General features: G+C 40.3%; 2 protein-coding genes across 2 annotated transcripts; one reads left to right on the plus strand and one right to left on the minus strand.

Annotated features, from left to right (window-relative positions):
- The first annotated feature begins 1,663 nt into the window (after nt 1-1,663).
- pdcl3 (phosducin-like 3) lies at nt 1,664-5,273 on the plus strand. Its single transcript, XM_071481127.1, has 6 exons — nt 1,664-1,818; nt 2,433-2,550; nt 2,655-2,745; nt 3,245-3,388; nt 4,198-4,406; nt 4,581-5,273. Exons 1-6 carry the CDS (start codon nt 1,813-1,815, stop codon nt 4,727-4,729), a joined length of 717 nt encoding a protein of 238 aa, XP_071337228.1. The 5' UTR covers nt 1,664-1,812; the 3' UTR covers nt 4,730-5,273.
- nms (neuromedin S) lies at nt 5,075-11,804 on the minus strand. The gene is made up of 7 exons (XM_071481141.1): nt 11,529-11,804; nt 9,403-9,449; nt 8,711-8,767; nt 7,594-7,620; nt 7,436-7,489; nt 6,720-6,791; nt 5,075-5,631 (listed from the first exon to the last, which is right to left on the minus strand). The coding sequence occupies exons 1-7, from the start codon at nt 11,599-11,601 to the stop codon at nt 5,623-5,625; spliced, it is 339 nt and encodes a 112-aa protein (XP_071337242.1). The 5' UTR covers nt 11,602-11,804; the 3' UTR covers nt 5,075-5,622.
- Between the last annotated feature and the right edge of the window lie 256 nt (nt 11,805-12,060).

A 12,060-nucleotide genomic window follows, 5' to 3' on the forward strand; every position in this document is an offset into this window, starting at 1 on the left:
TGCTGTTTCATTCCTCATTTTCATTCTGAATGAAGAGATGTTTTCAGATCAGTGTAAGAGATGGCGGAGAATACCTGCAGCCCTCTTTGTGTTGCTGTCCCTCTGATGCAGCTCAGCAAGAAGAGACTGTCTGGGGGAAGACAAAAAGGTGGGTGGGAGGGTGGGGGCTGGAGGCTTTGGAAGATATCCACATGATAAGATTGATGAAGTCTTATGTTGACCTCAGATAAACTGGGAAATGTATTTTTACACAGAAGGGTTTTGGATTGTCTCCAATCACTTACAGCTAAAGTGCATTAGAATGGCCAGTTAATGGCTGGTTAATAACAGGAGGAATGATGTTTACAGCAGGCAAACCTGCTGCAGTGTCTGGGTAACAGCCACTGTTTCAAGACAGACCAGTCCTTTAAAGAGAGGCAACAAAGGAAATGAGCATGAAAAATTCATGTTTTCTAATCTTTTATGGGACTTTACTTCTCAATCTTTCCAAATAAAATGATTGCTCAAACTTAAAAGTGCAATTCTTACACAAATATAATCATCCCTTTCTGTTCAGTCACTTTTTTGGGTTATGACAGAATTTTTATTTATCCAAAGCCCCTCTATAGTTTCTCTGACAACCTGCCAATCATGTATTAAGTTATCATGACATGAGCCAATAGTTTGCATGGCTGGATTAACCCATTAGAGGTCCCCAGGCCACCCACATGCACACTGTCCACCATCTGTCCATTGTGTATGTACTCTCATCTCCAAGGTCCTGTCAAGTACAGTACACATCAGACTGCACAGTGCAGCTTCAACGTTTGACTAGGAAGCTAACCACCAGTACTCCTGCTGAAATAACAGTATTTGGCCCAAGCACCCAGGTTTTCTGTGTGTTACTTTATGACATTTCTTTAGGAAATATGAACCATGTGCACTCAGTGTAAACTAAAACAATAAAGGTCTTTTGACAGCAAGACACGATTAGGTATTATTTTGGGGCCCATCTTAACTGATAGTGTACTTCAATGGAATAAATACCTTGTTAAAACAACCAAAACAAATTTAGACAGTGAAACTAGGGCTTCTAGCACCCATCCCATCTTCAACAACGTCAGACCCGCATTTCATCATATAAATGGGGTGGGCAAAAATAGCAGATGTTTCCAGGGAAGGGTGTTATTTTTTCTTTTCTTTTCTTTTTCATTTCATACATATATCAATGAATAGAGCTGGTGTATTGTATTCTGTATTCTAAAACTTTTTATTGTTTATTCCTTCTCAGATGTTGTTGTTTTTTTTTTGTTTAGTTTTTTCATTTTTAATGGGGAATGCCTTACAAAATCGTGTGTAAGTGTGTGTGTGTGTGTGTGTGTGTGTGTCGGTGTGTGTGTGTGTGTGTGTGTGTGTGTGTGTGTGTGAGAGAGAGAGAGAGAGAGAGAGAGAGAGAGAGAGAGAGAGAGACCAAGCACCTGTTTAGTTTGAGCCACAAATGGAATGCTGCGCTCTCATTCCTTATATGGTCATATTGAGCCTCAAGAGGAAGTTGGTGTCGCTTTTATTATTGTCCCATCAATAAAGCATCTGTTCCTTGTCTTTTAAAATTGAAATTACTCAGCGCAGCGTCATAAAAAAAGACAACCACGCCTGACTTAAAATATACTCACTTAAAGTGATTTTACTTCAACCCTTGACGTATTGTGAGTTTATTTGACAAAGTCGTAGGTTTCTGTTTCCTGCCGGAAACGCTCCATGTGCGGTCCTTCTGTTTCCGTATCTGAAAGGAGAACAGCGGTGTGATTTCAGGGGAGACTTTTATCTGTCAAAATGCAGGTTGGTAAAGCTTTATAAAACTTTTAAAGGCTTTTAGTTTTACGTTGGTGAGTGAGACGATTTAACGAAAGTTGTTGTCGACAAAGTTTTTCGAGATAATTTCAGAGCAGAGCTGTGAAACCTCGCTAGCAGTGAGGCTGGGCGTATCAACAGTTATCATGATAGCTTCACTATTAGCTAGCCGATTGCTTAATCCTCCAAACCTGTCCATGACACACACACACACACACACACGTCGTTGTTAATGTTAGTGTACTCAGCAACTTAAATTCAGTTAGGCTACGTGTGTGGCGAACAGAACTACACAAATTAATTTGATACATTTAGTGTTTGAATAAGCACAAAACTCATCCAGGCCCATGTCGTGTACCTGCTTGTCTTAGACCATGGCTTATTCTCAGTTTTGTGATGCAAGATTGGTAGAGATAGCAGAGTTAGTGAACCTGTGCAATTAATTTGTTAGCAAAGAAGTTGTAAACATATCCCTGGCCTTTGTAATTTGGTTCTGACCCTCAAAAATGAACAGATCAGTCAGTTATGAGATTGGTGTCATATCAGAGGTCAAAGAAACACTCAGTAACAGGGTTTGTCTGTATGCTTTGTTTTCTCCCCAGGACCCAAATGAAGACACTGAGTGGAACGATATCCTGAGGAAGAAAGGCATTCTTCCTCCCAAAGAGATACCTAAAGATGATGAAGAGGAGGAACTGGCCCTCCAACAGCAGTCTGTTGGTAAGTTGGTTTAATGTGAGAGATGTATGTTGATCATTGAGTGTTAGATTATTCTCAGAACATGAAAGATCAGCTGCTGCGACTGCTGTTGTTTCTCTTAACAGTTAAAACGTATGAGAGCATGACCCTGGAAGAACTGGATGAGAATGAAGATGAGTTTGGTGAGGAAGATGAGGCTGCCATTGAGATGTACAGGTGAGTGGAGATTATGCAGGAGGGGGATTGGTGAACGGAAAAAACTCCACATCATGTGCTTTATATTGTTACTGTGTGAAGAGCTTCCTAAAACTTTACTTTTGTCACAAAGGTCACCATAATGGCTAAATGCTCCAGTAAGCTAGCTTTTAAATATTGGTGTGATAACAACAGAGCAGAACTCCAAAATTTATGATAGTTTCCAGAAAAAAGCTAATCCTTTAAATATGTTATTAGCATAAGTTTCAATGTTGAGTCAGACCAACCTGCCAGGTTAGTTCAGCAGAGGCTCTGCAGTCTGAAACATTTGTCAATCTGCTATAGAGCATGTTTGTAAAATTTGATTTAAATGTCAAGGCCACATCATCCCTGAATATATTAGTTAAAAATCTACTTACAATTTCCACATATGAATCTTTGAATCTCTGACTGAAATTCTTGCAGTAGACTGAGACTCTCAGTCTGCCTGTGTACTCACATGAGTTGTGTCTCTTTGCAGACAGAAGCGTCTTGCAGAGTGGAAGGCGGCTCAGATGAAGAATGTGTTCAAGGAGGTGGTGGAAATCTCAGGGCAAGACTATGTCAAGGAGGTCAACCAGGCTGGGGAGGGCGTCTGGGTGGTGCTGCATCTCTACAAACAGGGGTAGGTCATCCAACCACATCAAGCACTTGAACTCTTGAAGGCTTATAGAAATAGGGCAGAAAACATTGAGATGACATTGTGAGTTATATTCTGAGTTTTGCCTTCTGTTTTTTATGCTGCTGGGAGTAAAAATAATACAATATAATAATAACACAATAATATCTTACAATGTAAGATAACATACATCTTGTCTGAGTTAATCACATTTTTTGGTCCTCTGTTAAGCTTACGTCAGGATGTGCTTTTACTCTTTCAAATCAATATTTCAGATATATAAGGTTTTCAGCAGATATGTATGAACTATTTTATTTGCTCCAGGTGTTGAAATGTTAGCTGGGCAATAATCAAGCTAGTCTACAAATTTGTTTTCCTTCATGCGAGAAGCTGTTTTAGGAAAACTTTAATCCAAAATACCTTCTGGTGAGATATGAGCGCATACATGTTGAGAGGGACTTAAACCCTAAACCTAAATACTGTCTTTTGTGGTTTTTTTGGTGCTAGAAGATAAGTCAACTAGTGGATTAGATGAATGACAGAAAATCAGCAATAATTTGACTTCAGTTAATTGTCATTGATCAAACAAAAATCTCAAACATTCTCTGGTTCCATCTTCAAAAATGTGATTTTTCCTGCTTCTTTTTAAAAATATTTTATCAAAGTAAATTGAGTGTTTTTTTGTTTTGGGATAACCGCAGCCTGTGGGAATTTGTGAACAGAACATTTCACTATTTTCTTCCAACCTTCTCAATGCAAACAGACACTAACAGGTCTTTCCATGCTTTCCTCTCCCGCCATGTTTATTTTCCCAGCATTCCTCTGTGTACCCTCATCAACCAGCACCTGAGCACCCTGGCCAGGAAGTTCCCTCAGACCAAGTTCCTCAAGTCCATCTCCACCACCTGTATCCCCAACTACCCCGACCGCAACCTGCCAACCATCTTTGTCTACTTTGAGGGGGAGATGAAGGGCCAGTTTATCGGGCCCCTGGTCTTTGGAGGCATGAACCTCAAAGTTGAAGGTAGCGGGAGAGTTTCTCACTTAAAAACTGTGTCACTGGACAGCTGTTTTTTTTTTTTTTTACTCAAAATATTGTTTACTAAACCCTGACTGCAGAATAGAGTCATACTTTTTATATTTCATCATACTTAAAGCGAAGGGTTTGTAACTTGCCTTGTCTCTCTGTCTCTCTCAGAGCTGGAGTGGAGGTTATCAGAGACTGGGGCAGTGAAGACAGACCTCGAGGAAAACCCCAAGAAGCAAATTGAAGACAAGCTAATGTCATCGATCAGATGTTCGCTCCCTACACGAAAGGACAGTGACTCTGAGGACGAGGACTATTAGAAGAAGAAGATTGTCTGTTACTCCAATCAGAAAGATCATGTGGCTGCTGCGTTGGAAACACTCAGAGGACCTTGAAACATTTGATGATGCTTCGTTCAGAGACGGCATCTCCTTTATAAGCAAATACATTTCATATTTTAACTGTGTAGGCAGCACTCTTACGCAGGGCTCAGTCCTGCTCAGGGGAACTTTGACAGGACACTTGGCTGGAGAGAATCAAACCCACGACCTTGTTGTTGAACCTCCCTGTACATCTCCTTGGGAAAGTGGGGAAAACAGCAGCAACAGACACCCTTTGTAATTTGAATAACGTCCAACTCCATCACCTGAATCTTTACAAAAGCATCAAAGACAAATTTTAACTTTTTTATTATGTTTCATGATAATTTTGTCACAAAAAGTACACGTACTGTATTTAAACCTGTTAAATTAAACGTGAGTTCACCTCTTTGCCACAATAATCATTGCCAGTTTGTTTCGTAAGTGCTAACTTTTTTTGGAATCTGTGTCACTGCCGACTATAAAGGACTTGTTTAAGAGCTTATTTTGAGTGTTTTATTTGTATTTTGTGACACCCCCCCCTTTTTCTTGTGTGACAGTGCAACTTGCCAAATTTGTGCTTGGGAACATTTCATGTTGAATTACAACAATTGACATTTGGAAGCAGGAAGACACGTAGCAGCCATGACAGTGCAGTTCTATATTTTTTTTCCGTCCATACAATAATTTATTTTCTGTTAACAAAAAGCTGCTGGAGATGCTCTGCGTCGCTCCGTCAGCTGATTTTCAGGGCGTGATGTCCAGAGGAGAAGCTGCCTGCTGCTCTTCTTCGGCTCTCATTTCCTTTGTTTGTTTTTCACAGTCTTCTTCTACAACATCCCCTCCGGCAGCCTTCAAATCTTCTGTTTCATTAGCAAGACAGAGAGAGAATGAAACGTCAGCAGTAAATCGAACCTGAACAGTGTGATTTATAATGACTTCTTCTTAATCACCGTGTCACTACTACTTTGCTACCTGGGCAGGAAGATTCCTGAAAAGGTAAACTCTTTGTAGGCAGAGGAGAAATAATGGGAGATGTCTTTTTTAGGTGTGTTCTCTGTTGTTCACTCTCCAGAGGGTTACAAGATGATTAATGGAACGAGAGAGATGAAAAACAGTGTGCTGCCACTCTAATTTAGATTCCTCTAGAATTTTCAGTAATTTTCGCTTTTGTTCTGGTAATGAAATAACTAAGCACGTTGGGAAATATTCAGGCAGAAAGGCAGTTAGATGAGAATGCTTTCATCACTGTCATGTCTGTTAAATCTGAAGGTTAGCTTATCTTAGCACAAAGACTGGAAGCAGGGACAGCCAGCTACCCTGACAGTTCAAAGGTTAAGAAAAAGTAAGCCTACCACAAAAACTGCATCAAGCCCTAAACTGCACACAGTTCATTGCACACGAGAAGATATAACATGTTCAGAGGTGCTGGCTGCTGTTTTTCCTACCAGTTGAGACAGACAGGAAAATGTGGGGAGAGAGAGTAGGAAGGTCTGGACGGCCAGGAGTCGGACAGGGGACCTGCTGTTCAGGGTTTCATGGTAAGCACCTTAACCACTTGCCATCAGGTTGCCCTAATAATGATCTTTTCATCTACATAATTCCTGTAGATGAAAGGGAATAAGTATTTTCCCAAAATGTTGAATTTCTTCTTTAAATACAGATCACTTACGGATCACTTTTCCTCAGATGCTGCTTCACTAGCCACAGAGGTTTGGAGCCACTGTTCTCAAACACACTCCCACAACTTGAAAACTTCCTAGAAACACATTGGTTAAATAGGAGTTTTCTGCACGTGTCTGTGGAACTTTTTCAGTGTTTCTGATTCTGACCCATCTGTTTCTTGTGTGCATCCTCTTCCTACAGCATTTTCTCATGTGCCTCCGGGGGTCATAGCCCTGTTTCATCTTCATCAAGACTTAAACAGTGTGTGTAGCTTTAGTTTTCTCACCAGAAGTAGCACCTTCTTTCTCCTCTGGGAAAGCTTGGGGGAAAGTCGCATCAGAGGGTGAACTGAGTGAGACTGGAGGAGGAAAGAGAAGCGTTTTCTTATTAATGATGATGACCTGCTGTTGCATATGCAGGATGTCTGAGTGAACTGAAAGTGGACTGTCATCGTTCCATGTTCAGGTTAACAAAGGACTGCTCTAAATCGTTGATACAATTAGTGGAAGTACAGAATAGTACAATGGCGTAATTTGTTAGTTATTAATTTGAGTGTAGTAAGTCGAAGGAATCAGTCCAGTGAATGGAGTGACTCCTTGCAATCATGTTATTTGAGCTGGGTATAAAACCTCAAAACCTTTTTGGTACTGAACTTTGCAGTGCAAGTCATTCTCAAAAGAGTGTCATTTCAGTTCACCACAACTTCTATTCCTCGAAAAGAGATTTTAATTCAGGTTAAAGTTATTTCTGATGTGATGACCAGAAAAGTCAGGGACCAGCTCACTGTCATTTGAGCAGCTGCTGTGTTTCACAAACGCAAACTGAAGGAAAAATATTTTACTAAATGGGTGTCATTCACCTTTGAATGCTTTTAAGAAGTATTAGCCACCTGCTCTAATGCACTGTGAGCTCTCAGCGTGAACCAGCAAGACTCTAATCAGCAACAATGGGCAACATTTTCAGACATGATGATTCGAAAAGATGATTTGTTCCTCTGCTCACCTCATGCTGTACAGCTCCAACAGAGTTACGTGCTTTTGAGTAATGAAACAGAAACTGAAAAGAAAGGAGAAATTTCAACATCAATGAGCTGCTGCTGAACAAATAATAGAAATCAGAAATGAAATAATAAATGAACACAGCGGGGGAGGAAGACTTACTCTTTTAAAAACATTCTGGACTTGTTCCTGTGGGGTAACATGATCTCAAATTAATAACAGGAGCAACAGGTAAAAAAAAAAAAAAAAAGTTAAATTCATACTTGTGACACACAGCTCAGAATATAACAAGGCCGGTATGTGTCATTTTAATGCAACACAACAACCAAGAAGCCAGTGACTAATATCACAGACAAGCTGATGTCATCTCTGAGGCCATAGTTAATTGTGGTGTTGTGTTATTTCGTGTTCCTGTCGTTTAGTCCATCACCCCCACACTAAGTAATTCACCCAAGCAGACTCATGTTTTTCACATTAATAAATACAATCGTTCCCTCTCTCTAACTACAGACTTCTGTTCGCACTCTCCTCATTTCAGAGTTTCTATTTTATTCTGCCTATGTGAGCATTTCTCATTTCGTAAGGTTTTACAAACAATATTCTCATTTTTGTTACTGTCTTGTGCTTCTATCACTCAAAACAATTATTTTACTTACTTCCTGAATTGGTTGGACATTTCAGGTATTATTTTAGATTTCTGTTGGGGGCTGTTTACAGTGGTGATATTTTACGGTTTGTTTGGCTGTGATCGGGTCGATGACATCAGGAGCTGAGATGGCTGCTAGAGGGACAACACATGCAGTTCACTGTTTTGAAGCAGTCCTGGTTTTTCAGTCTTGTTTCCACCATCAAACCATCACAGCTCCTTCTGGCAGCATATACTGTATCACTGCACCACACTGCAGTGAAATGTTAGTTATTGCATAGAAATCACAAGCTAATTAACTTACTAAAAGCTGCAGCATATGATTATTTAGTCCTTAGCCTCATTGTAGCACCACCTATGTCTGTGACAGATGTGTTTCAAGTCCAGTCCCTTGTGATCTAGAAATGTGCTTCTACCCTAACAAAGCCCCTTTTCTAAAAAAAAGTTACATTAATTCTGTATAACCAGCGGCAAAGGAATAATTATGACTTGAACAAACATCTCCAAGCACCACAGTGTGGCGTTCCCTTACTGACGCTGTAAGTCAAACGTTACATACTGTATATTATATAGAATATCAGGAACCTTTAAAGTGATCTTAAAGTGTTTTTTTTGTGTTTGCTCTTCACCCACCTCATTCTGGTCTCTCCACAGAACATCACTCAAATCATCACTTTGGATGCCGCGTACCTGCAGACAAAACAACACAATTCATTATGAATTACCAATGGATCGCACCACAAGGCCGACATCTCAGTCTCAGCACTGACCGCTGCAGTTTCCAGGAGAAAAAAGACATGTTGTCTTTCCTAATAAAGACAGCATGCTGGTGAGCCTGTCTGGGCTTTAACTTAAGTAACAAGAAAATCTTACAGTCAGTCCCGATTGTTTTCCTCTCACACAGCTGCTCCCTGCACTGAGTATTTGGACTGAATACATCTGCAGAGTGGATCTGTGGACTCATTCTTTGGTCCGATAATACTTCATCTTGTATGTTGCTCTTTAAACAGACCAGAGGTGGTGATGGTCACAGGAGACTGTGCAGCCACCAGATGCTGGTTAAGCACTGAGACAGAAAAAACTGTGTAGTCGAGCTGTTCATGAATTAAAGTAAGAACTCTCTAACCAACACGCCTCCACTGACGATTTAATGAAGTTCATTTCATTACTCACAGCCTAGAAATTATTTATCGTAATGGCTCAAACACCACTTGTGGAAAGAGGAGAGACTTAAAATAAAACATGCATGCAGTTGTCAGAAAGTCGGACTGAACTAGGAACAATTTAAGTGTGGGTGAAGGTAAAATGAAAAGATAATTCACTACCTGTCTGAACGCTACGCCATCTTCCCACTGATCGTAAGGGCTGGCATCTGGAGAGAGAGCACGTGAATATTTTCAGTCACACTGTAAAGATGGCAGCATCTCTAAGTATGTTCTAATTCTAATGGACTTAATTTTATTTCTATGTTCTATAAAAATCTTTACACAATATTCTTATAGGAACTGGTAGGAAATATTAGGTAGAGTATTAGATTTACAGTGACTCATTGATGCAGCTGTTTGTGTGAGCAGCTACACACAGAGCACAATCTGAGATAAGAAAATACATTTGAATGAAAATGTAGAAGGAAAGTGTATAATAATAGTCTTAAATTCAAATCTGATCATAACCTACAGTATCTTGAGATAATGTTGTGCTATACAGTGATTTGTTGGTTCATCGTGGAGGAGTGTCCCTCAGTCTCAACACTCTTGTTTTGGCTGACCTCCAGTGGTTGAAAGTGATGCTGGCAGGAATTTAGGATGTGTTCAGTACATCATGAAGTCACTGTTGCTGTGTGGGTGTATGCACAAACTTTTAACAAGGATGCGTCCATTTTCAGCTTTATATTAAGTTGCGTGGTGATGTCAGTAACTAAATGCATCTACTCAAATAATGAACTTAGGTATAATTTTGAGATCATTGTATTTACAAGTTTCCACCTTTTACTGCATTTAAAAAGCCATAGAACAGGTTCATTTTATATGCAAAAAATAAATGATCAAAAACAGAATGCATCTTAGATTAACTACACAATACTGCAACAAATTACAATGTAGAATAGACAGTTTTGATAATGAGCACTTTCCCTTTTGATTCTTTAAGTTAATTTTGCTAATATCTCTGTACTTTTACTTAACCTTAGTATTTTTTTTTTTTACGTAAGGAATAATTTCAATATATCACTATCAATATATTTTGTATATTTTGTGTTTACTTTGAAATTTGAATTTAAACTTTTATCACTTCACCTGTTATTTCTTTCCTCTAATAAGAAATATTTTATAAAAATATGTCTATGTGGTGGTGGTTACTAATTAATTTCAATTAACTTTACTGGCTGGTAATAAGTCATTAATAAGAAGATCTTATTTTATGTCCACCACAACTTGCTTTGCCAGCTCTTTAGTTAATTTACACCTATGCTGTACAGTGGGAAACTCATGAGCTTTTGTTATGGTGGCAAATTGTGAAGTCATTAATAAATAATAATTACTCAGTTTCTTACTTGATCTTTTTCCAATGATAGCCTACTTGAAACTAGTACTGTCTAGCAAGTATGGTGTGATTTATCACCTTCCTTCACAATGATCAGTCAAGTCTGCAGCTGTTGATCAGCTGTTGATAAACTGATTTCCAGCTCATTTCCAGTAGAGAAGTGGTCAAAGCCTCTGTCGGAGGGCTCCGTCTAAAGATCAGGGGTGAAAGTAAGCCGGTCCGGTCCGGTCCGGTCCTGCGTCCCACTGAAAGACTGAGTGGCGGTGCGCAGCACCAGGAGGAGGGGGAGCGGCTGCCGGCTAAAGCCCAAATCCAGAACCAGTCCCGGCCGCACTTTAGGCCACAGAGTAGATCTGCTGGCAACATGCAGTCTTGAACATCTCTGTTTATAAACCGCTTTGAACCCGTTCAGAATCGCCTCAGAATCACGTCTACATCTGAAACCTATGCCCGAAACACAGCGGTGGCTGAGGGGATCGGTGCGTTTGATTTATTGCACTGGGACGTTTGATTTTTCCACAAAGTACCAGCAAGACTTTAAAACTCCTTTCTCTCCTGCTAAAAACCAACCAATTCAACCCAACAGTTCTAACTGCTTACTGAAATATAAAGCAAAATTATTTAATAACTATCAATGAAGACATTAGTAACACATGATAAATCAGTTAAAAGTACAACAGGTTGTTCCCACACATCAGTGTAAGGTTTTTACTTTGTGGCATTGACCACTTTAACTGAACTTTATCATATTTACTATTTTATCTCCTACCATCACTTTCATCACACAGATCACAGCTGTAATCTGATTTTCTATAATGAGTTGTTTGCATCCCAACATTAACCTACAGGACGTGGCCACACAGTTTACAGGTTCATCAGATTATTAATACATTTAAACACGATCACCCACCTGTTGTGCTCCAACATCCAAGAAACCAGAACAGACACAATAGGAAGAGTTGTCGCACGGTTGACAGAGTCATGTCTCTGCGCGTCCTGTCTCCTCTTCCTCTCTGTGGTTACCCCGGGATGCTCGGTTCGGCTCGGTTCACTTCGGCTCGGCTCGGCTCGGTCGATCTCGATCCCCGGCAGCTGTGTGGTCTGACCACCGTGCCCTGTGCCCGCCGCAGTTTAAAAGCTCACAACTTTGCGGGCTGACAGGCAACCTCTCATCCCTCACACGCAGAGAGTGACCAATCACACCAACCCGCTCATCAGCACACCCACTTGCGCAAATCCAACGCTCCCTCGACCCCCCTTTTACGCACACACACACACACACACACACACACACACACACACACACACACACACACGCAGTTTTCTGGGAATACCGTTGGACTGGGAATACTGGGCTGCTTTTCATAACACAACTGTGTGCTGACGGCAGGTTTTCATCATGAGTTAATGTGACTGGAATCTCTTTGAGCTCTAAAGGGAAA

Source organism: Trachinotus anak, unplaced genomic scaffold (assembly GCF_046630095.1).
Source record: "Trachinotus anak isolate AG129_WGS33_773 ecotype Australia unplaced genomic scaffold, CSIRO_AGI_Tana_v1 ptg000001l, whole genome shotgun sequence".
NCBI classification, from domain to species: Eukaryota; Metazoa; Chordata; class Actinopteri; order Carangiformes; family Carangidae; genus Trachinotus; species Trachinotus anak.